The 19809-nt window shown below is 41.7% G+C and overlaps 1 protein-coding gene across 2 annotated transcripts in view; it reads left to right on the forward strand.

Moving 5' to 3' along the window:
* FAM131B (family with sequence similarity 131 member B) overlaps nt 1-19809 on the forward strand; it is a 34403-nt gene that overhangs the window by 5261 nt on the left and 9333 nt on the right. For both annotated transcript variants that reach the window (XM_040574019.1, XM_040574025.1), the window contains exons 2-3: nt 16444-16553; nt 17999-18034. In XM_040574019.1, the coding sequence (XP_040429953.1) occupies nt 16444-16553; nt 17999-18034 (146 nt within the window). The remainder of the gene's footprint in view (nt 1-16443; nt 16554-17998; nt 18035-19809) is intronic.

Consider the following 19809-nt stretch of genomic DNA (forward strand, 5'->3'; position numbering starts at 1 on the left):
TTGTTCTAAAACTTTTTTTTTTTTTTTTTTTTTTTTGTGGACAGTACTACTGACATAATCTTGAGGAATAGAACTGAAGGAAAACATACTGAGTCTGTTAACTCTTAGAGGCAGTAAGTTGGGAGAATCATGAGAGAAATTGCAAAGGAGCTGATGGGAAAATTGAAGTAATGAATTGTCTTGAGAGAGCTGGGAGTCAGTGACTTCTATAGACTGATGTGTATTGAAACAGAAAAAGTGATCTGATCAATGCATATTTTTTGCCTGTTTTCTTGGGGGGAAGTAGGAGAAAAATAGTTTTCAGCTCATTTAATAAGTATAGATTTTTCAACAACAAACAGCAATGATGTCAGACTGATACTTAAAATAGCTAGTTCTAGATAACTTGCAGTCAAGAGTTCTTAAAGAGTTGGATAAAAAGTCAGAACTGTACTTTTTTTTTCTTTTTTTCTCCAGTAGATACTTATTTTGTCAATCTGATATAATTCCCAATAAAATATTAGAAGGACAACATGACAGACAGACAAGAATGGCTTTATTCGAAACAGATCCCATCAAGCTGACTTTATATCATGACTTCTATGAGACTCCCTGCAGTCAAATACTCCAATGATAGAAGTAACTTCACCTATGATCATAGTAATAAATCTAAAATACTAGATTCATAAAAGATAAAGCAACAATCAGTTAGCAACCAACTTAGTACCACATGATTCTTTTACTAATATTACATAAATGTGTTACATATGGTGCATCAAAATAGCAACAAAGAATCATTTTTGAAAAAGTTGTGTTTCTTATGTGATTCTACGTTTCTCAATATAGTTGTCAGTACCCTGTGATTTAACACAGAAATCTAAAATATTGATAAACTTCACAGAATCTAAAAAGATTGGATGAATTGCCAAAAATGAAAATACAAATGAAAAGGATAAATTACTGATATGGAACAGTTTAGTTCATTTGTATTATCTTGACTAACAGTGTGCATTTGTCTGACTAAATATGAGTTCATACATCTATTGACAGAGCGTGAATAATACGTACAGAGCCAGAGCTCTATGTTAGAAAGCAGTCACACTGAAAAAAGATTAGAGATGTCTGAACAGATAATCAGTAGATCAACAGCTTCTATTGTGATGCTGCAGCCAAAGAAGCTAATGTGGTTCTTTGATCTATGAAGAGCTGAATATTGAACAGAAGAGAGAAAGTTATATTTTCTCTGTATCTGGCATTTTTGAAAAAAAAAAAAAAGTCTAATTTTATTATTCTCACTTTGAGAAGTGCTGCAAAACTAAAGAATTGTCAGAAAATAAATATGTGAACCATGAATAAAAACTTAAGGGGGTAACTTGATGACAGTTTTTAAGTGCTTGAATGACGAATAAGCATCAGAACAATCTGAGTCTTCCACCTAGCAGAGAACGGTTAAGATGCAATGGAAAGATAGTGGACACATCTGGACTGGAACTAAAGCAAAAAATCAAATGGTAAAAATACTTAACTATTGGAATAATTTACCAAAAATTGTGCTGAGTTCTTAGTCACCTAAACACTTAAAAATAAAGATTGTTCTAAAAATTTTTTACTGTATTTCAAATGCAGAAATGGAAAATATAATTAACAAAGGGAATACCTTTAGCCTCATTTACTTTAAGGAGGTCAGATTAGATACAGGGATGTTTCTTTGTGAGTTTAAGCTACAAGTTGTCAAATCCATGAGTGTGCTAGATTTATGAAAGGACACACAGTTTCTATATCCTGGGAAGATGAGTTCCTAGCTGCAGATGCTTATCAGACACATTTTATGGGGAAAGTTGCTGTGCAAAAACTCTTAGCTGAAGTGGAGAAAGTAATTTGGTGATCCAAATGGCTAGCATACGGATTAATGTTCCAGACCTAAATAGGGAAAAATAGTTTTAGGGATTATACTACTAGCCACTTACTGTCACTGGTCAGGTTGTTGACAGGGAACAGTGAAAGCTACAGGAAGATCAAAGAGGCTGTCAAAGCAGTAAACTTAGCAGTAACATGGACTTCAGTTAACCCTACGTGTAACCTGGTAAGAAATCTGAATGCAATGCATAAATTAAATATTTGCTCTAGAAGCCAGTCAAAGAGCCTGTAAAAGTCAAGTAACTTGCCTTGTGCAATGATCAGGATTTAGTGCATAATGTTATTACTAAAGAGGCTTTAGGTGACTCAGAGAGATTAAGACCATAACAAAAAACAAGCAAACAAATTAAAAAAAATAAATCAAATAATACGTATTTGCATCCGGTTGTTGTGGTGGAATTTATGGAGGTTTATCCTCTGGAATCTTTCCATGCTGAGGATATCTCAGGAGATCAACTTCAAATTGAAGCCTTGGTGAATATGGTTGTAAAGTAGGTAGACAAAAGAATAACAAGTCTTGGAGGAATATGACTCTGAAAAAAGTGAACTACTGATTGTGATATGTAACGTCTTACAATTACTTTAGTACAAGAAGATTGGAAGTTAGGTGATGTGATGCCTGTTTTTAAACAGATTTTGAGATGTGGGACACTATAGGCTAGTCAACAAAATATGCATGCCAGGCAAGCTAATAAATGTTGCTCTAAAGAACAGTACTAGTGCATGCATGGACAAGTAAGATATACTAAGGAAGAGCTAATGCTACTGTTGTTGAGGCAAAACATGCCTTGTATGTCTTAGAAAGCCTCAACAAGCAATATATGTCTTAGAAAGCGTAAACAAAGGAGATCCAGTGGCTATAGTCTACTTCAATTTCCAAAGCACATTTGTAAGGGCTGTTAAAGACAGCCTTTCCGCTGTTGGATCAAAGGAAAGTTCCTAAAATTATTAAGTAGCTGGGTTAAAATAGTAAAAAAAAAAGATTAGCAAGAAATGGCCAGTTTTCACAGGGATCTTTTTCAGATGTGCATATCCACGAATGGTGTGAAAAAGGGGGCAAATAATGAGATAACAAAGTACCATAAAGATGGTAAATTATTTGGGGAAGCAATCGAAGCTGAGTGCAGAGATTTACAAAAGGATGTCACAATATTGAATGATTAGGGGTTAAAATTATGGGTGAAATTTGTTGTAGATGAATGTAAACTGATGCACAATTAGCAATGATGAAGGTTCTGAGTTGACTATTTCCATTCCAAAAAGAGATCTTGAAGTTATAATAGGTAACTTAATTCTTAGTAGCAATGACAATGTCAATCAAATGTTAATAATTAGGAAAAAAATAGAGAATAAAATGACAAACAGCATTATACTACTATGTGTAAATCCATGCTGTGCTCATATTTTGAATACCATGTGTTGTTTTTGATTGTTCAGTCCTGTTTCAGAAAGGATGTATTTGAACTGGAAAAGGTTCAGAAAAAGGCAGCAAAGACAATCAAGGTATTGTGTGGCTTATGTTTAGGGAGCCATATAAATAGATAGGGATTTCTCAAGTCTGGAAAAGAGATGATTAGGGCAAGTTACGACAGATGTCTATAAAATCATGAATTTTCTCTAAAATATGAATAAAATGGAGAAAAAAAAACTGAGAATATTTTATTATTCTTTTTAAAGACACATACTAGACATCAAATGTAACCAAAGTGGCAAGTTTCAAACAACTAAGAGCTAGCATTTTTCACAAAATGTGTACTTAAACTGAAGAACTCTTGGCATAGGGTGCTATGGGTACAAAAAGATTTATTTGGTTTAGAAAGTGAACAGATTAATAGAAGAAAACTCCTTTAAAGGTGACTAAACACAGAGACAAAATCTCTGTTTCAGGAACTACTGGAGGTATAAATTGCTTGGAAATTAGGAGAAGTATTCTAGGAAAATATCACTACTGTTTCCCCTTTTCTTGTATTATTTCTTATATATCCACTCCCATCTGAGGGACAAGGTGATTGATACTCATACCAAACAATTACTGAATGCTTAATTCACAGAATCACAGAATCACAGAATCGTCTAGGTTGGAAGAGACCTCCAAGATCATCTAGTCCAACCTCTGTCCTAACACTAACAAGACCTCCACTAAACCATATCACTAAGGACTACATCTAAATGTCTTTTAAAGACCTCCAGGGATGGCGACTCAACCACCTCCCTGGGCAGCCCATTCCAATGCCTAACAACCCTTTCAGTAAAGAAGTTTTTCCTAATATCCAACCTAAACCTCCCCTGGCGCAACTTTAGCCCATTCCCCCTCGTCCTGCCACCAGGCACGTGGGAGAATAGACCAACCCCCACCTCTCTACAGCCTCCTTTAAGGTACCTATAGAGAGCGATGAGGTCTCCCCTGAGCCTCCTCTTCTCCAGGCTAAACAACCCCAGCTCCCTCAGCCGCTCCTCGTAAGACTTGTGCTCCAGACCCCACACCAGCCTCGTCGCCCTTCTCTGGACTCTCTCGAGCACCTCCATGTCCTTCTTGTAGCGAGGGGCCCAAAACTGAACACAGTACTCGAGGTGCGGCCTCACCAGAGCCGAGTACAGGGGGACAATCACCTCCCTAGACCTGCTGGCCACGCTGCTTCTTATACAAGCCAGGATGCTGTTGGCCTTCTTGGCCACCTGAGCACACTGCTGGCTCATATTCAGCTGGCTATCAACCAGTATTCCCAGGTCCTTCTCGGCCAGGCAGTTTCCAACCACTCATCTCCCAGCCTGTAGTGCTGCTTGGGGTTGTTGCGCCCCAGGTGCAGGACCCGGCACTTGGCCTTGTTGAACTTCATACAGTTGGCCTCAGCCCATCGGTCCAGCCTATCCAAATCCTCCTGCAGAGCCTTCCTTCCCTCGAGCAGATAGACACACGCACCTAACTTGGTGTCATCTGCAAACTTACTTATTCCGTCCCCCCCCCCCCAAAAAAAAAAAAAAAGACAGTCCAGGAAAGAAACCAGGAGGAATAAAAAGACAATCGTTGGTGGCAAATAAAAAAAAAGAAAAAGAAAAAGAAAAAAGAACAGAATAAAGACTAACAGACTAAAAATAGAAAAATATAGAACCAGAGAGGAGCAATGAGTGGAGCTCTTCTGTACTTCCATGGTATACAGGGACTAGTGGATGCTTCCTAGTGATGCCCTGCCTAGAAAAAGGGAATAGAAGTAGGACTCCTAGTTGCTGGGATCCTGGGTTTTCCTCCTCCTGCAGCTGCAGATAGCCAGCTTGGTGAGAAACAGAGGAAAGTTGATTAAGAAGGATCAGAATTTAGTATGGCTTGGGATGGGAGCCGTACAACAAATTTGTTAAGAAGAGTGTCCAGAATCTAAATAACAAGTTCTGGAGGAGTCCAAAGACATGCCTGATATACACTAGTGCCAGTCTGTCTCTCATTGCAGAAGAGACAGGAGGCGGGGGATCCCATGAATAAACTTACGTGCTTGATGGAGGGTGTTCCATCTGATGTTCCAAGTGGGCCATAGAATTAGACAGACTAGAAACTAGCTACTGGGGTTTCTCACCCTCTCCTGACAAGGAGTTGTTCTACAACCATATATCTGGATGGGATGTGACAGTAAGGAAGTGGAACAGTTGATGCATGAATGCATAGAAGTGTTCTCAAGGGAGGTCATCTGGTTTTCAAAGCTTACCAGAATGGTGTGTGGGCTGGACAGGGAGTCACAGGCCAAGGCCTCAGAAGGAGCTCGATGGAGGTAGGTGTTGGAGGGGGCTACCCTCCTGTGGGACTTGCCTGAGGTAGGAGATGGTGATATAATCTGGGTGTTTGACACTGCATACCAGGCAAACAGTGTGGGGTTGACCCAGTCTCACTGACCATAGACCCAGTGCTCCCCAGTTTTGCTGATGCTGCAGGAGCCATGCTTCTATGCAGTGAGGAGGTTTCTGCCTGCACATGGAGGTGGGTTTTATGAATCAGGGGCTCAGCAAAGACATTCCTCCTTGTTGGTCATCATGAGGGACTTGATTGCACCAGAGAGCTTCTGGGTTCTGGGGAGGGCCTTGTAGAAGTCAAGAAGGTCTTGCAAGAGGCCTCTTGTATCAGTGGTGTAGAATGACAGACATCTCAGTTATATACCAGCAAGTTCTGTAGACAGAACTACGGTCCCTAGGTTACAGGGAAGCACTCTGCTGCCTGGCTCCCCTTCCCTCCTTGAACAGGGCCCTCACTGATGAAGATGAGGTTGTTGTCTGCCATGGCAAGGGTCAGCTGCATCTTCTTCCTAGAGCAGTTAGTCTTCAGCAGTTAGCAAAGGTAGCGGCTTGTTCCCCCACTGGCCAAGGATACTAGATTCAGTGCTAACTGGAGTGACTGAAGATGCAAAGATGGGGGGAACCATTCCGAGATCCTGTAGATGGGGCTGTCACAGAGGAGTGACAGCAATGGCCTTGTTCACCTCAGCCAGCTGTGGCCAGCTTTGCCCTCTTGGCTGTCTTTGAGGGTCTAGCTGTGACCTGAAGTAGCCTCTTCTGGAAGCGATCTGTCTCCTCTTAAGGGATGGGAGATGTCAGGCCCACAGAGATGCTTTCCATATGCTTTTCCAGGCATTAAAGCACAGAGGAAGGTGGCATGAAAGGAAATGATTTTTCCCTGTAATCAACTCTCTTCCTCCCTGTGTGGGATTCCCCACAGCTAGGGTGGGTATCTGCTTATGTTGTGACTACTTCCATTTCTCACTGGCCAGTGATCCATTTCTGGGCCAGAAAGCAGCCAATGCAGAAGTGTCTCAGGCTCTGCAGGGAAAGCCCTAAATGTCCCTGGAGGAGCTGTGAATGTACAAGAAGATTTCTCATGTTAAATGATAAAAGATTCTGCAGCTCTCCATCATGCCATTTACAGCCACCAGCATCTGGATGGATCACTGGCAGAGGGAGATATCCTTTGCAGGAAAGAGCTGATGAGAAACACCAGCTTCTTCAGGGCAAAGAATAGGAGGGTGAGGAGAGCAGCATTGGGAGGAGGGGAGAGACAAGGTTAAGATCACCTCTACACCCAGGATTTACAGAAGCTTGAGGAGGAAGAAGAACCTCCAACTGAAGTCCTTTGCCTGTTGCCTCCCACAGAGTGGCTTCTGTTGGCAGAAAGAAAATCTGCTATGCTTTGGTGGCCATTGTCATGGCATGACTGCCTCTAGCAATTCCCACACTTTGTTTTGGCAGGAGAGAGTGGTGAGAGGGAGGCAGCAGTCTTTATGCCTCCTGTCTGTAGAAGGAAGTGGTTCTGACCAATACAGCTGTTCCAAAATGAGGTGGTTGATGAGGACTGTGGCTAAGTGTGTGGTGGCTGTGGTGGAAAAGGATGTAGCCACCTGGCTGTATACTTTGGAGTTTCCAAAGCTGAGCAGGGACAGGTAGGGAGAAAGGAGCCTGAAACTGTTAGGTGGCAGCTGCCTCTGTGTGCTGGTGTTTTGAGCAAACTCTTGTTCTGCTTCTTCCTCTAACTTGTCTTGCTGGCTGGAGAATGATAGTGGGCCTGAAGATGCAGCAGTGGAGTCACGTCTTGGGCCTGTTGACATCACCTTGGCAGAGGTGCTGGCTACCCCACAGGCTGAGGGGAAAAAGAAGGTCTGGGAGAAGTCCCTGGGGTCAACAACCACCTTTTCTCAGTCTGTCCTATCTTCTCCACGCAGGCAGGGCAATGGGGTTGGGTATCTGGGTGTTTGTAATAATATTCGGGAGAGGGTCCAGAAAGGTGCAGAAAGGCTGGAAGTTGGGAAGAGAGGAGTGGACTATGCAAGGGGAAAAGGCCTGGGCTCCACAGGTAGTGCTGGAGGGCAGGGCATGGATCAGGGCTGTCCTGGAGACAGGCAGAAGCAGAAAAACAGAACACAAAGAATGCACAGGGGTGCTGAGGAGGAAAAGAGAGCCTGGAGAGGGGTATGGTGTGAATGGGAGAGCCTATGGGAAAAGAAAGGGTAGGGGGGCTCACATATGTGTTTTTCATATGTAATATGGTAACATCAGGGTGTGGGAAGAAAAGGGTAAAGGGGACAGTTGGGTAGTGGAAAGGTTCTGTGCTGTCCCTTCTCCAAGTCCTTCTGTGTGTTGCAGAACCTGAGGTGGTAGTGATACCTTTCTTTCTCTTCCTGCTCCAGAGTGCAGGGAGAAAGGTGCATTGCAATCTGCTAGTTGACTCCCGGTGAGTAGCAGGGATGGTCCTTCTTCCTCACTGGTAGAGATGAAGCTACAGAACATAGATGTCACAACTAATGATATTCTTATTCTCTAAAACAGTGCTCAGTGCTCATGTGACATGCTGGCCAAAGAGATTAAAATTTAAATACGTAGGGAGAGCAAGATATGAAATTGCCTGCTGCAATGTTGGCTATAGGCCCACCAAAAAAAAAGAAAGAAAAAAAAAAAGGCTGTTACCTTTGTTCGTATTGACGTTTTCATACTTACTGTGCTGAATGAGGCCCCTGGGGACACATTCTCTGCACTTCAGAGAAGCACTGAAGAATGAGGATAAATCCATTGCTGCTGTTCATGCTGGCTGATACTTGTTCTGCAAATGAGACAGGTCTTTGAGATTTTTTTGTTGTTGTTGTGTTAATTGGATGTGTTCCATTTTGCAATATCTCCTTAGCTTAAACGACATGACTGCTTCTCAGAACAGAGCTATCTGTGTGTAACATTAGTCTCAGTGTTCAGCTCTTTTTAGTTGCAAGGACATGGTGTACAGTAACCTTTAGAAATGGTTTGAAAATGCTTCCAGTCAAGAAGGAAAATGTTGGTCTTGGAGCTTTGGTCCTTAATTCTATTTCCTAAACAGCTCTAAAAAGAGACCTACCTGCAGAAAGAGTCAGAATGGTCTGGGAAATAATGTAGGTTACCAAATTCAAAGCAAAGATTCTGAAGAACTGCTTGTCTGATGCCTAATCCTACAGACATCTCAGAACTGTAGGTGTTTTCATTTTTGATCAAAAATTTTTGAGACATCTGTTTTGTGGAGACCAAGATGCTTTGAAGAGCACTACACTGCTCAACCCTCTCTCATCCATGAAAACAGGCATTTTAATATTCACCTTCCACAAGTGGTTCAGTTGCTATCTACATTCTGAAAAAGCCAACAACAGCTAACTACTTTCTATGTTTCCTTATCCCTGCTCATACAGTTGTGCAAATAACTCAGTTTGATTTCTGAGCTTTACCTGGGAGAATCCGAATGCTTTCATCTGAGGTTCAGCTCAGGGACACTTCACTTGGCACAGAGGCTTATTCCTTTCCTCGATGTTGCCCTTTCGGCTAGCTTTCAATGGCTTTCTGTAAAGCACACAGGGAAGAAAAAGGGTTTTGTGATACGCTATCTGTCCATCTGTCAGTACTTCCCAGTAGCTTCCACTTCTTTCATTTCAACCACGTTTGACAGGACATGAAGATGTTCTATTAGACAAAGATACTACACTTCCACGAGTATCACAAAAATTCATAGAATCATAGAATATCTTGAGTTGGAAGGGACCCACCAGGATCATTGAGTCCAGCTCCTGGCTCCACACAGGACCACCCAAAAATCAAACCATATGTCTGAGAGCATTGACCAAATGATTCTTGAACTCCGACAGGCTTGCTGCTGTGACCACTTCCCAGGGGAGCCTGTTCCAGTGTCCAACCACCCTCTCAGTGAAGAAACTTTTCCTGACAGCCAGCCTGTTGCAGCTTCTTGCCATTCCCTCTGGTCCTGTTGCTGGTCACCACAGAGAAGAGATTGCTGCCTGCCCCTCCGCTCCCTTCATGAGGAAAGCTGTAGGCCACCATAAGGTCACCCCTCAGTCTCCTCTGTGTAGGCTGAACAAACCAAGTTACTTCAGCCGCTCCTCATACGTCTTGCCCTCCAGACCCTTCTCCAACTTCATAGCCCTCCTTTGGACACTCTCTAATAGTTTTATGTATCATATTGTGGCACCCAAAACTGCACATGGTACTCGAGGTGAGGCTGCACCAGTGCAGACTACAGCGTGACAGTGACTTCCCTCAACCAGCTAGCTATGCCATGCTTGATGCAGCCCAACATACAGTTGCCCTTTTGGCTGCCAGGGCACACTGTTGACTCATATTCAACTTGCCATTGATCAAACCCTCCTGGTCCCTTTCTGTGGGGCTGCTCCCCAGCCTCTTGTCTCCCAGTCTGTACATATATCCAGGGTTGCTGAGTCCCATGTGCAGAATCCAGAACATGCTGTTGTTAAACTTCATATTGTTGGTTACTGCCCATCCCTCTAATTCGTCAAGATCTCTCTGCAAGGCCTCTCTACCCTCAAGGGAGTTAACAGATCCTCCAAAATTGATATTGGGGAAAGTACAATTTAAATACTGATCATAATTACTGCAATTACATTTGTTGCTTTCTTAGTCATTCAGGGTAAAGAAAGGAGTGGAAAGAAATAATTGAACCATTTACTCTAAATGTTGGTGTTTACCAACATTAAAGTTGCCTACCAATATCGAATGATAATGTTTATGTTCTCTCCACAAAGTAGAACTTGAAAAACAGAAGATGGTTTGCTAACAGTGGATAATAACAGCGCTGGAAACTCATTGTATAATTAATATGTTTCTTCTTATGTTAATTGACAACACATCTGAAAGCGATTGACACAAATATATGTTTAGTATATAGTGTGTATCTGCACCAGCATTGCATTGGAAAAAAAAAAAAAAACAAAAGAGAATTTAGGACTCTAAAGCTATATTGTTCTATTCAGTGCAAAACAAAACATAGAAGACAAATTAGAGATTTTGAGCATCCAACACAGAAGTTGCAACAAAATAGATTATTAAAGGCTTCTGCATAGATGCAGGTGCACTATTCAAGCAAGTACCTTGTTAAATGAACAAAATACAGGCACACGTCAAATACACTGTCAATGAATGCACAGTGGTAGTAGAATTGAGAAATTGCAAAAGGAAACCCAAAGAGAATAGACTTGTTAACATTACAATAGGTAAGTAATTCAAAACCAGATGAATTTCCTATGATCACAGAAATGAAAAGAAATTGAAAATATGTCCAACTAAGACATTTTATGTCTCCATGAGAAGTCGAAGTATTCATGAAAGTGGGCTCTAAAATAAGAAAAAAAATGTATTAATATTACATCAGCAAGGTGGGATACAGTCATCCAGATGGATTCTTGGAGTTTTCCAGTGCATTCTTAAAAATCGTTGCTATTTCATATTGCTTGTGAATTTTAGAAAATACATTTTCTAATTTCTGAGTCCATAGTTACCATGCTTAAAAAAAGGGGGGGAGGGGTCTTGGTATTCTCTTTCCCTCATCTATTTTTTTCCTTTTAAAATGTTTTTCATATTTATTATTTAAAAATGTCTTAACATCTTAAAATTAAACGACTTAAAATTAAATCTTTATTTTTACTTAAGCAGTACTGTAAAGAGCAGAGGGATAGTATCTTTCCCGCAAAGGCTGAGAGGGCTAGAGTAGAAACATTTCTTCACTTGTGATGGATATATCTTTCTTGATATGCGTCTGTTAGATTTTTTTAAATTAAATTTGTGTTAAAAATACAAAGCAACTTTGATCTGTAAACAGTGTCACTTAGTATATTTATGTATTTCAACTGTGTTGGTTTTATTTTACTGCCTCTTATATTTAGCTTCCTACTTATTCTTCAGTCATCTACTGAGTCTTTCATGGCAAAGATGGAATTTATGATGTTAAAAACAAAACAAAACAAAAAAGCGACAATTTTTAAAAGTGCAAGGAAAAACTAAAGTCCTCTGTGTTTTTTCTATACACACTGTACAAAAATGGAAACTATCAGTGTGCTACCAGTATTGAGATCAAAAATGGAATATCTTTTGCCAAACTTTGGGACTGTTGAGTTGCCTGTACTGAGCACCTGTCTGCCTGAGGTTGGTCTCTCTCTCTCTCTTTCTGTGTCTGAGGGGTCCTTGCAGAGTATTTTCAAAACAGTGCTGCAGCCTGTTTTGCTCTGTGTGCCAGGATGTGTAGACTTACAGTAGTGTCACAGCACTATGCTCAGAAACAACTGAGAGTACAGGAATGAAACTTAGAATAAATGGAGATAAAACAGCCATGGCACTGCTGTTGAAGCCTGTAATGAAGGCTTCTGTACTTCTGCCTTCTGCTTTGGAGTGGTAGCACCTCTTCTGCCTCTCCAGCATCAGTCTATATTAGCTCTGCAGCAGGAATGCCTCAGCTCTCCTCTTCTAGTGTGACAGAGAGTTACTGATGGAGTGAAGGAGCAGGAGCTGCCTCTACAAGAAGAGGCAACTGAATCCCAATAAGCAGAGGTAGGCACCCACTCCTACACCTAACTCCACTTTCAACCTTCCATTGACATCTGTTGATTCCTTGGCTCACCCTGATGACATTCAGCCCCTCCACTCCTTCCTTTATGTGCCCTCTCCAGATTTGCACTTCCTTGCGGTGCCCCTTTCTTGCCCTCCACCAACTTCTACCCTCTACCCTCTCCCAGCTCAAGGGAGATCAAATACATTTATTCTAAGCCAACAGCAAAACTTATAGCTGATGCACCTGGGACTGACAGCTAGGCTTTTCAAGGCTCTAACAGACACTTTCCTTTGCTAGAGATATTTCTAGCTTTGATTGTAATGCCAAACCTAATAGCTCTTCAGCCACATTAGGAATGAGCAGCCCATGAGCGGGCCACTATGGCCTTGCCCCTCTCACTTGAATCCAAGCACACACCAGAGCACCCTCTCTTGCTTTGACAAATTCAAGATTGCTCAGTCTCACAGGGAGTAGTGCTGTCTGCCACAAAACAAAACAGAAAGAAATGAAACTGCTGCCAAATAGGAAGGCCAAAGCATAATAAAAGCTTGCGTAGAAGGTAGCAATGATGCGTCAAAACTTTATGTAGCGATACAAGAACTGATTGCTTGGGGTGAGCTAGTTGCCGCTGTACTCCCCATCCAGAGGAAGTGAGGTAACGGTCCCATACAGGCATTGCACACCAGGATTTAGAGGAAGTTTTGGCAGCCTGGCCTTGGGGACCTGCCAAGACCTGAGTGGAGATACCTCCAGATCTGCTGGGAAGCTCGTGCACAACTTCAAGTGCCCTTATAAATGGGCACTTGAAGCCCATGAGCAGAGATGAATCCAGTAGCCCAGTGGTGGCAAGGCTGCTGTAGCTCTGTGCCACCAGGTGCAGTGAGTAGCAAGGCTGAGTAGGCATACACACAAACATGCATACACAACATACATACATATATATACATATATGCATATGTCCAACCATGCAAATCACCACAGGAACATACTCAGCAATCATACAGACTGCATAAGCATCCTCATCCTGTTCCCATCTCTGGTTGGTCAGCATGGAGATCCACGATGTGCAACTTGGATCCTTCCTGTAGCTGGGATGCTCAGTCTGCTCAGTAGCTGCCCCTGGATCCTGGTCTCCCCAGTTGCTGGCACCTGGATGTACAAGCCCTGAGGCCACAGCCCCACTCCAGTTGCTGGTACAGACTCCTCACTTACAGATACATACACACAAGCACATGCACGCAGAGCTTTGTGACACACAGTAGCCAATACCAGTAGCCAGCTTATCCTGTGGTCTCACTCTCAGGTGCACATTGGACATACCTGGCACTGAGGTCATTTCACCTACTCGCCAGCTAGTCCATTTTCACTTTCAGTAATGATCACATACTCTTTCACACACTCTCACTTGCTCCACTGGATTTCAGTCTCCATTCTCTCCAGTTCCCAGTATTTAGACCTCCATTACATGGAATGTAATCCATGCACATGGAAAAGAGCATCCTGCATGCCAGAAAATAGTTAGAATTTAACAAGAAGATAGGGCAGACTGCACAGAACAAGTGCAGGGCACGGCTAGACAAGCATACTGATAAGCAACCCGATTACATGCCACCAGCCCCTTTATCCCTTTCTCTATTTTTCTCATATTCCTCCCCAAGCCACTTCGATCCCACGCTTTCCCTGCCATTGGTTCTACCCCTAAACATCCCATAAATCCACTGCAATCCCTAAATGCTCTTCTCCTACATCCGATAATAGGTCCCATATCCCATGGCATATGAGCACCTCCCTCAGTTTCAAAGATGCTCCAGAGAACCTCTTCCCCAGCCTCATCTTCATGGGCACTGTTTCTGAACCGTGGGGCTAAGGCTCTCTATGCAACGACCCTTGGGAGGGGTCCAGACGGGGTGCCCCTTCCTGTGAGTGCATAATTTGGGTTGCCACCTGCCGTTGTCACCCTATGAGCCTCTGGGTGTGTGGAGACATGACCTGAATGGGATGATGGTTCCTGTTCTGTGCCTGGGAGCAGCCTGCCAGGGTACTATTTGGATCCCACCCTTCTGCCATTGTCTCTCTGTGCTTCTTTGTGGGTGTGCAGATAAGCTTGTATCAGACAATGTGACATTATACCCTGCAAAGGAGGGAGGGTGACTGTGGATAGAAGCTGAATGATCTGGTCAGAATTGAAAACAATTTCAGCTGTATATTTCTAGCTCATGAATTGATCATGGTTAATAGTAATCACAATTAGAAGTAAATAATGGAGCTCAGTAAAGACAAATACATGCATGTACTTGTTAGGAAAATCAGTCAAGATGATCACAACCTTGAAAGGTAGTCTTTGTCATGTTCATTAATGCCAAATCCTGCTACCTCCTGAAATCTGGCTATGTCTGACCTCTAATGCTCGGCTTTGTAGCAGACAGTATGGGAATTTGTTTTTTTTTTTTAAGTTCCCTGAATAGCTTCTGTTTTACTCAGCCAATCAGAAGCACATGGGGAATGCTATTAAAGCACTCAGTTACAATTATCCCGATGAACAGAAACTTATTTCATGTGTGGAGAAAGTATGACTTGATCCTTTGAGAAAGAAATTTTCTTACACAGCAGAAAGTGATGAGGTATGAAGGTGTGGTGGACACTAAATCAGATAATATTTGCTTTCTGCTGTTTTTTGACTTACCAAGCTTAGCTTTTTTTAAGAGACCAAATTAACTTATTTGCATTTTGAATTCTAGCTGATGAATGCCTCAGGCTTCCCACCCATAAATGCCTACATGCCTCCTACAGGCCTGCGTAGGGCAGAGGATTGCACAATACCTCTTGCCTGTCAGAAAATCTCTACCCAGGTAGTGATAAACCAGTGTAAATGTGCCAGAGCTGCTAGAAAAAGCAACAGAGTTTTCATATGTCTGTGGCAAACAAATTTGCCACAAAGAGCAAATAAAAAGCAAAACGCTAATGAAAATAGCACCATTCACACTCAGTAATATATATTTTAAATAGACTAGAGATTGCACAATTGATCCAGGAATTGATGATCATTATTGAAGCTCTGTTTCTTGCTAGATTGCAAAAGGCTGTTTTAAGCACAGTATAACCTTCTCCTCCATGACATGGATGCAGGAATAAAATATTTTTTAATAGAGTTTGAGGATGGAACAAGGATTGAAGGCACAGTAAATAGCTATATGGACAGAGAGGTCATACAGAACAGTCTTGATACTTGGCTATATGAAGTTTGCATTTAGTTTCACTTATATTAAAATTTAGTATTAATCATTTTATTTTTTTATATTTATTCTTTCATTTTTATAATTCCTATTTTACATTATTAACATTTATTTTTATTTAATCCTTTAAGTTGTATTAAAATGCATCTAAAATCAAACAGCACAGATTCTGCTTTTGGGTGGGTGGCAATCCCAGAAAACTGTGCTGAATGCATAGGGATCTCAGTGAACAAATAGCTGAACATGAGAGTCTACTGCAAGGTTATGGCACAATGGGTTAATGTGATGAGGAGCAGCCAGTCATTTTTACCTTTATTAGCAGAATGGGTGAGAGGAGTCCTGTATTACTATGCATGGTTTCATGTCTGCATTTTGAAGAACTAAAAAAATTTAGATGTCTTTTAAAATAATAAACAATTTATTAAGGGGGATGGAAAAATGCTATACAGTAAGAAGCCTAAAGATCTCATCTATTTGATACATCAAGAAGAAAGTCAAATGTATGAATAACTGTTCTGAAATATAACAGCAGGTATTAAAAAGCTCTTTAATCTTTCTGAGAAAGGCAAAGCAAGGACCAGCACCTCTAAGCTGAAGCCAAACCATTTCAAATTAAAAAGGAGAAATGCCTTTTTAAGTAATGATGGCTTAATATTGGAACAGGATATCAAAAGAATTGGTTATTTCTGTCACACATCATGACTAGATTCTTTTCTTCTGGGAAGCTATGCTTTAGCCAAGCATACATTCTGCTTGAGAGCAACAGAAATGACTGGTCTTCATATGGAGATATCCTTGTGAAATGTAATAGTTAATGATGTGCAGATGGTTTGATAAAAAACAGGTTTGGTTTAAGGCCATTATGGCCTTAAAGTCAGTGATTCTCCTGTATGCTAAGCTGACTTGGCTTTTAAGACTCTTAAAACACATTTAAGTCAGTGGCATTTGGACGCCTGACTAGATATGTTCCTGCAGGAAATGAGGTGATTGCAGTAGACTGGAAAGGACTGAAAGATGTGGACCAAATCAATATGGACAGCACCAGTTCACTGCATGGCAGCAGCTTCCACCGTCCTTCCACTGAGGTGAGTGCTTGTCCCAGACACACTTATCCAGGGGGATCAGAAAGATTTGATTCTTTCTGAGTTTAGAAATGAATGTTGTTTAGCACTGGGGCATCATCTGGGAGGGGACTAGGATGTCAGTGTGCACCCAAGGATCAGACCTCCATATCTGTGCAGTTTGGCTTGTGTAGAGTAGAGCTGAGTCACTCTTTAGAATATCCAGAGTGAGGAAGAGTTTGCACGTAAAAATGTTTTTAACCACTCACAACAGAGGCAGAACAGAACATGAATAAGACTGTGGCAGTTATGACTAGTCTGTAGGTCTGCATTCCTTGAATAATGGATTCAGTGAAATATCCAGCACTATGTCTGTCCCAGCTTCTGCAGTATAGCCATACAATCTTCTGAAGAAACATTTGTCTCCATTTTGATTTTAGGAATGCATTCACTAGTAACTCACTGCCAATTGATTTACTGTTTAGTCAAGGGCTGATTCATTTGCTGCTCTGAATTATTGCAGTTTAGATACCTGAATTTTCAGCTCTGTAATGTTCAGAATATGCAGTCCTCGTTAATAAAAATATCAACAAATAACATTTGGGAAATCACAAATAATGTTCGCAAATACCATACAATTTGCCTAATTTTACAAAGTACTAATGTATAGGTATTTTTATTTCCTTTTTATACTTTATTTCCTTTGTACACTTTGCTGGCTTGGAATGTAACTCTAAGAAACTTGGAGTTTCACAAAATCATGACAGAAATAGTGGAGCCTAACCTTGTATGGAAAACTCAGTTAAAATCAAATACAGATCTTAAAGCCAATGAGTGTAAACCATACCTCATGAAACATTTTGATTTATGTAAATTACCATAGCTGTAAACAATTCATCTAAATTTTCCTGAGCGTTCACATCCCCAAACCAAGATGTTGAGATGTGAGTCCTCCCAGCTGAAGGAAATGCACTATGAATTGTTGCTGTAATGACTGGTATGGGCAAGGGATCTGGTTTGCAAAGGGAAAGTGGGTCAGAGTGGACAAACTGAAAGACTACAAGCAAAAATAATTTTGGAAGAAAATCATTCTGTAACTTGCTATCATACAGTAAAAATAGGTAGTGTAGCTCCTCCTTGTGTTAGCCTCAGAGGGATGCACCTCCCATACAGAGATGCCAGCTGCAGTATTTAGCAAACAAAAGCTGTTAGAAGGGGAATCTTAAAGGTGTTTGTATTTCTCCCTCTCATACTTTTTTATCATCATATTTACTTGCATACTTCCACATACCATGGTACCTACAGTCACCACAGTCAACAACAGGGAATAAGCCAGCTCGAAAGACAAGTTTTTTTAAATCTATCAGCTAGAGTAGTGGCTGTTGATTATGGCAAACTACTGGAGAGATGCATAGCTGTTTGCAACTTGTTCATTACACTAACATCATGTCCATTTTTGGTTTCTTTAGCAAACACGGACAGATTTCTCCTGGGATGGTATCAATGTGAGTATGCACCACACTACTGTTCATATTCTAGTTATAGAAAGCCCAGGGTTTGTCTGTTATTAGATATAGTGGCAATCAGAATGGAAACATGAAAGTCTTCACTGCCACTGAAATTCTGGGCATTGTCTAATATTCAGAGGATGCTGATGGATTTTGGTTTGCTTCTGTGGCTTTACTGTCTCGCAAGGTATTTAGATCTGCAGGTGGCTTTTAAGTTGCCTTTATCCCTCTGGGATAAATGTGTATCATTCCTGATGTTTTCTTTGTGATATTTCTGGGCACTGTTAGATAAAGAAGAAGTATATCCAGCAAGTTTAAGAAACTCAGTAGTCTTTGATCTTTTCCAGCACTTTGGAAGAAATGTATCTTATCATTTTCACCTACATACAAAAGTAAAAGCATTTTTACTGTCCCCTGAGGAAGATGGTCAGCATAACTTAACTTTAGCTAACAAGTGGAAGAAGAAACAAACAAATATTTTAATAACGTATGTTCTTTGTTGCTCTTAACAACTATGCCATGATTTTTTTTTCCGCTAACACAAAAACAGTATCCTGAAAAGGGAATAATTTCTATTAGTGCTACCAAACTATTCTTTCTGGTTGAGTGGATTAAAAAGTATCTTCCCATAAATTAGCGTTGATAGTTTTATACATTTTGAAAGGTAGGATTAGAGGCCATGTTTTTGGCAGTTGTAAGCAATTTCAAATTTCAGATACTTTTTAAATGGGTGTCATTTTCTGGTTCTCTGTGATTTGAGAGCACTTGGGTCACTGAATATCAAGGGGATTTGCATTTTTAACCAACTGTGGTGTTTTTACCCTGCTGAGCAACTGAACTCCACCACAACTGCTCTCTTACTCCCCCTCCTCAAAAGAAGAAGGGGAGAAATACAATAGAAAAGGGCTCTAGGATTGAAGTAAGTACAGGCAAATTGCTCACCGATTACTGTCACTGGCAAAACAAACTCAACACAGGGAGATTAATATAACTTATTGCATATCACTAGCAGACTAGAACAGTGAGAAACTAAAGACAAACTGAAAACAGCTTCGCACCCACTCCCACTGACCCTCTTCTACCTCCTCCCCGAGTGGTGTAGAGGAACAGGGAATGGGGCCTGCGGTCAGTCCATGACACTTAATCTCTGACACTCCTTCGTGGTCACTCTTTTCCCTTGCTCCAGTGTGTGGTCCCTCCCATGAGATACAGTCCTCTATGTGGGCATCCCACAGGCTTCAGCTCTTCAAGAACTGCTCCCATATGGGTCTGTACCATTGGGAGAAGTCCTTCAGGAGCAGAGTGCTCCAACACGGGTCCCCCATGGGCGGCAGCTCCCCCCAGACCCCCTGATCCTGCATAGGTTCCTCTTCACGGGCTGCACCTCCAGCCCCGGGCCTGCTCCTGTGGGGGCTCTCCATGGGCTTCAGCCTCCTCCAGGCCATACCCACCTGCTCCGCCAGGGGCTCCTCCATGGGCTGCAGGAGAACTTCTGCCACGGCACCTGGAGCACCTCCTCCCCCTCCTTCTTCACTGACCTTGGTGTCTGCAAGGCTGTTTCTCATTCCTCTCTCTCCCATCTGCTGTTGCACAGCAGTTTTTTCCCCTTTCTTAAATATGCTCTTCCAGAGGCGCAACTAGCATTGCTGATTGGCTCAGCTCTGGCCAGCAGCAAGTCCCTTTCAGAGCTGGCTAGAGCTGTCTCTTATCTAACATGGGGCAGCTTCTGGGCTCTTCTTACAGATGCCACCCCTGTAACACCTCTGCTACCA

Source organism: Cygnus olor, chromosome 1, assembly GCF_009769625.2.
Source record: "Cygnus olor isolate bCygOlo1 chromosome 1, bCygOlo1.pri.v2, whole genome shotgun sequence".
Lineage (NCBI taxonomy): Eukaryota > Metazoa > Chordata > Aves > Anseriformes > Anatidae > Cygnus > Cygnus olor.